This window comes from Lactuca saligna, chromosome 1 (assembly GCF_052625555.1).
Source record: "Lactuca saligna cultivar CGN05327 chromosome 1, ASM5262555v1, whole genome shotgun sequence".
Taxonomy (NCBI): domain Eukaryota; kingdom Viridiplantae; phylum Streptophyta; class Magnoliopsida; order Asterales; family Asteraceae; genus Lactuca; species Lactuca saligna.
In genome coordinates this window covers 46,260,316-46,265,396 of record NC_136417.1, presented here as the reverse complement: position 1 = coordinate 46,265,396, position 5,081 = coordinate 46,260,316, and the positions used below count along the sequence as shown (strand labels likewise).

At 31.5% G+C, this 5,081-nt stretch overlaps 1 protein-coding gene across 2 annotated transcripts; it reads right to left on the bottom strand.

Annotated features, from left to right (window-relative positions):
- Positions 1 to 418: 418 nt before the first annotated feature.
- On the bottom strand, positions 419 to 3,025 carry LOC145035140 (soluble inorganic pyrophosphatase 4-like). Of its 2 annotated transcripts, XM_078983740.1 has the most exons (10): positions 2,869 to 3,009; positions 2,179 to 2,281; positions 1,934 to 2,075; positions 1,825 to 1,853; positions 1,672 to 1,737; positions 1,469 to 1,576; positions 1,317 to 1,382; positions 1,114 to 1,234; positions 835 to 916; positions 419 to 690 (listed from the first exon to the last, which is right to left on the bottom strand). In XM_078983740.1, the coding sequence occupies exons 3-10, from the start codon at positions 2,064 to 2,066 to the stop codon at positions 648 to 650; spliced, it is 648 nt and encodes a 215-aa protein (XP_078839866.1). In that variant the 5' UTR covers positions 2,067 to 2,075; positions 2,179 to 2,281; positions 2,869 to 3,009; the 3' UTR covers positions 419 to 647. The 2 variants fall into 2 exon arrangements, with proteins under 2 accessions (XP_078839866.1, XP_078839859.1); XM_078983733.1 differs by lacking the exon at positions 2,179 to 2,281 and having other exon boundaries at positions 2,869 to 3,025.
- Positions 3,026 to 5,081: the final 2,056 nt, after the last annotated feature.

The following is a 5,081-nucleotide window of genomic DNA, read 5'->3' as shown; positions in this document are numbered from 1 at the left end:
TAAATATCTAACTATGGTTAGTGCAGAGTCTAGGGTTGCTTTGGATAATAGATGAAAGTTGAGGGGCTGAAAGGGACAAGTTTGCAGCTGCTGGCTAAAGTTGAAAGCTCACGATGTTAGATGGCTAAATTGCAAGCAAACTGGAAATGCTTTAGTGCGTGTTGAATCAGCCATTTTTCATTCATTCATGTAAGAGTGTAAAGTTGTTTGTTTTGTAATCCTTGTTTTCTTTTGTATATTTTGATTGTGAATGAAAAGATTTGAATTCTAATTTACAAAGTGTCTTTTACAAACTGTTTGAGTTTTTGTTCTTGAATACAAATCAAAGGTTTATGAACTTTTGATTTTTAAAACTATTTTTATTATCATTTTCCTATTTTGTTAGGATATCGGTTATTTGAGGTGTGATGAAACCAAATGAAAATAAGCACCAAATTTCTTGTTTAATAAGGTGTACCTTTACATGTAATTTGGTATGCAAAAAGACAAGACAAAAGACAAATATAATGATCACATCAAGTTTGGTTTGTTTACCATCATATCATATAATAGCATATGCATAATAGGACAAGATTATCTACCAATATGATTTGATTAAGCAAAAAAATAAAGTCTCTCTCATAAGCCCCCTTACTCATATGGTAAATCTACCTCCTCAAGCCCTCCACAATGTAATCCGCATAAAGATCCCTTCATAAAACAAGAATATATATATATAAATTTTGTTGAATTATGATTTTAATCAATTAGAATGTTCTAGTAGTAAATATTAATTACTCATTCATCTATTTTTTTTTATCAAATATCACACATGAAAATTTGATTTTTACTTACATCGAATGACTGACTGCCTCGATTGCCTTATCAGCTGGCAAGAAATCATCAACAGCAACCTCCTTATTCTCATTCTTTTTATCTTATCATTTGTTAAGTTAAACAATATTTGCATCTTCAACAACATTTTTGTACAACAAATGGACAAGCTTTCTAGGGCTATTTTCAATGATAGGATGAGGGCATTCATGTCTTTTGCACATATATATATATATATATATATATATATATATATATATGATAGTAAATATTATATATAATTTAGTTCTGAAAGGATACAGTCTTCAAAGAAACGACGAATCTCAGCTAAACGATGTGGTGGGAGCTCTTTGATGTCAGTGTAATGCCTATACTCAGGATCATCAGCACAAACTGCAATTATCTTGTCATCTTTTTCTCCCTGATGAAACCCATAAAATGTTTGTAAACGTGTTTGATCGACAAAAGGGCGAAAGTGTAAATTTGTTAGACCATATGAATACCTGATCAATCATGGGCATGACACCTATTGCTTTGGCACGTAGGAAACAACCTGGCAGGATGGGTTCCTGTATGTGTGTGCAGAAAACTCCTTAAAATTGCAGCAAATATATAAATTTATTAAAAATTAGAAAACTTTGAAATGTTGAAATACCTGCATGATGACCAAGACATCAAGTGGGTCGTTGTCCTCACACAAAGTACGAGGGACAAAACCGTAATTGTGAGGGTACACAACTGATGAGTATAGAACACGATCAACCTGATAAAAACAAATTTGCAACTTGGGTGAACATTAATTCTTTAATTGTTATAAGTTATAAGTTATAAGTTATAACAGCTGAAATCTTTCATTACCTTGATAAGTCCTGTAGTTTTGTCAAGCTCATACTTCACCTTGCTCCCCTTGCTAATTTCAATCACCTAAAAGAATACACAGGTTTCAGTAAATGGTGTACCCCACTAATTTCAGTAATTTGGAGTTTGATCTAAACTGAATTGTATCCTTACACAGTTAAAGATGGTTGGGGCATCAGGTCCTGAATTGGAAGATTGAGGAAGTCAGTTCTTGAATGTTGTAAGAAATCAAGAAGAAATGAAATGAAATGAAATGAAGTACCTATTTCAAGATCATGCCATGGATGTGCAGCAACTGATCTTCTGCTCATGGATGAAATTATTCTTTCATTAAGAGGAGGACGTGAAGACTGATAAGATTCACGTTTCTTTGGAGCCTCAGTAGGTGTAGTCATACTTGCAAGCTACACATTCAGGAAAACCAAGAATGAGATTACAGGAAAAAAATAAAAGAAATCACAAAACAGAAGCGTGTAAGATCACATTTTTCAATAAGTTACAACATACATTCAGAATGATAGTGATCTGATTGCATCTACGTAATCCATTGTTTTCATTTGAGTACTTTTTTGGGATTGGTTACTTTCTCACAACATTCTGTCGAAAGCAACTAGGGATCCCGATCGAAATCAGTCAAGATCCCCAAAATCAAAATAACTCCAATTAAATCAGTACCATAAATACAGAATCTAAAGATGATTATAGAAAACTTGATCAAAAAAGCATTCACGAAATGGCCATCTAGAATCTGAGAGTACAAATTATCGAATGAGAAAATTTTGAATACTAAAAGGAGGGCAAGAGAACGAGAATGAAGATCGACATACACAAGCATCAAAACATATTATATGATCTTTGCCCAAGTCGAGTACTACTACAAACTTTTTTCTGTTAATATAACCACATATGTAGGAGAGAAACAGAAATCAGATACAAAGATAAACTTAACTCTTTCTGCTATTTTGTAGTGAAACGTCGAGCTGAAGACGTAAATCTAACACGATTAACAATACTAGAACAAAAATAAGAAATCGAACAGAAATAATTCTCTATATCAAATCTCGAACTCCATAAAACCGATCGAAAAAAGCATATAACTAATCCTTCAACTCATAATTCACAAGTCACAACTGAAACAACATATAATGAACTGAAATCGAACTTCAAGTACATTAGATAAAATAAAAATCAACAAACCTGAAACAATCCGAGGAGAAGAGAAAATGAGGAGCAGATCTAGAGATTTAACGAAAAATGTGCGTACGAATTAAGGCGAGGATATTGGGGGTTGTGCGTGATGAGCATATATGGATACAAGTATTGTGTATCTATATGTTTCCCACCGATTTTGCATTTTTGCAGGGGAAAACTGTCTCGGTCCACCGGGATTCACAAGTATTTACACCAACCACCCTATACTATGTTTAAATTTTATTTACACCCTCGTATTTTTTGGTATCTATTTTGTAGAATTTATGGATTAAAATCAAAATTAACTTTTTAAATACTAATTTAAATATTACCAAAAATAGGATAGATATTAGGTCTTTAGCATTAATTTTCTAAGGGTGTTTTTGATACTTTGATATGTTTCTTATTAGGTCTGGTAAGAGGTTAGATTCGATTCGAACAGATTCAAACTGTTTGACACCACAATTAGAAGTCTCTGATTCGGTTATATTCACTCATATGTCTGATGTCTCTAGCATATCTTCCATTGATATGTTCAATTACTTTTGGTATGGATCTTTAGTGTCAAAGCATTTGAAATGTAAATTATCATGTTTACAAAAATCTAAAGGATGTAAATATGACTTGTATATATAAGGACCCTTATGTAATATTTGTATTTATGGCATGTTGGACAAAAATGTATACAAATCACTCTTATTTGTATTTTATTGAGGTGAACTTTGTCCACACAATGCAAACCCAAAGGGATGTTCATTGAACGGATGAAAATTTTAATAGTGCATGTCGACCTCTCTTTTTTAAGTTGTTTCTAAAGTTTTTCTGGAAACAACTTTATTTAAGATCATGGAAACTTTAAATAAATTGATAAACATATGTTATTCATGATTAAACCCACGGGTTTTAGAAAACGGGTTTTTTAAGTTGTTTCTAAAGTTTTTCTTGAAACAACTTTATTTAAGATCATGGAAACTTTAAATAAATTCATAAACATACGTTATTCATGACTAAACCCATGGATTTTAGAAAACGGGTTTCACTACTACCCATGCATGTTTTAAGGATGTTTTAATAATATAAATTATTGTTACATGCCATTTTCTATACAAGTTTAACATATTAATAATTTTTAATTTATGGACCATGATTTCATTTGTAAGTTGTAACCATTAAACGGATATTGGGCCCATAGCCTCAAAAGTCATAAGTATAATTGTCATCTGAGTTGGGCCAAACTTGAGCAGAAAGTACGTAGGATTTATGAATATGATTCTATTGGGCATTGGTCACGACACATGGTTTGTTAGGTGCTTACGGTTGTGTTGGCTTTTTTTAGAAATTGCAACTTATCACACTATCACTTTGATTAAGGTTCTAATAATTAATAAACATTCATGCATTTGGCTATTATTGATTATTATAATCTATCAATGATACTGATCATAATATGAAATGAAACACTTTCTTAGCATTAGGAGTGTTGGTTATTCATCTATATCATAATATGAAATGAAACACTTTTTATTTGTCATCTTTGAAAAGTATAATACTTCACTTTTTACCGTTTGTATTAAAAAATTGGGTGTTACGTTATTGTTACATATTAATGCATCATGGTCTTAAATGTCTCTTTGTATGTTAAAATCTACTTTCTCTCCACAATTACACTTTTAAATAGTATTTTCAAGGACTCCAAATATATAACATGATACCTAGTACCATTGTGGTTTATCACATCATAGTCAATCATCGTTGAATCAACATGCCTTTGATCTAGCAATTGATGAGATAACCTCCTTTCAAGAGGGCGAGGGTTCAAAAAAAATTTAGGATATATGTGAAACTTATGAGTAGATTAGAGTATGTGCTTGTGTGTCTTCCTTCCAAAATAAAAATAATCTATCATCATCGAACTTTTGTCTCTAGTAAGTTTTAGTTTCCTACATTCGTGCAGTCTGGTCCTAACCAAGTTAAAAGAGCAATTATGAAATACTTCAAAAGTGCAATTATGAAAAGATTTAAGAGTGATACAGGTAGTCAGGTTGACTACTTGTGTCTCTCTATAATATTAGACTATTAGAGTCTAATATTTTCATAATTGCTCTTTTGAATAATATTTCAAAGACTATACATATATCTTAGGGGTTGTTTGATAAAATGAATTGTTTGACGTTGAATGATTTCAAACTATTAATGATTTAAAGAATGTAGGTTCCCTA

Bases quoted from the DNA above. Each gene is read 5' to 3' on its own strand.
- LOC145035140 (XM_078983733.1), bottom strand. From the start codon at position 2,066: ATGACTACACCTACTGAGGCTCCAAAGAAACGTGAATCTTATCAGTCT. The intron at 1,738-1,824 runs GTAAGGATACAA...GTATTCTTTTAG, and splicing joins CCCCAACCATCTTTAACTGT to GTGATTGAAATTAGCAAGGG. The intron at 1,235-1,316 runs GTATTCATATGG...GGGTTTCATCAG, and splicing joins TCATGCCCATGATTGATCAG to GGAGAAAAAGATGACAAGAT.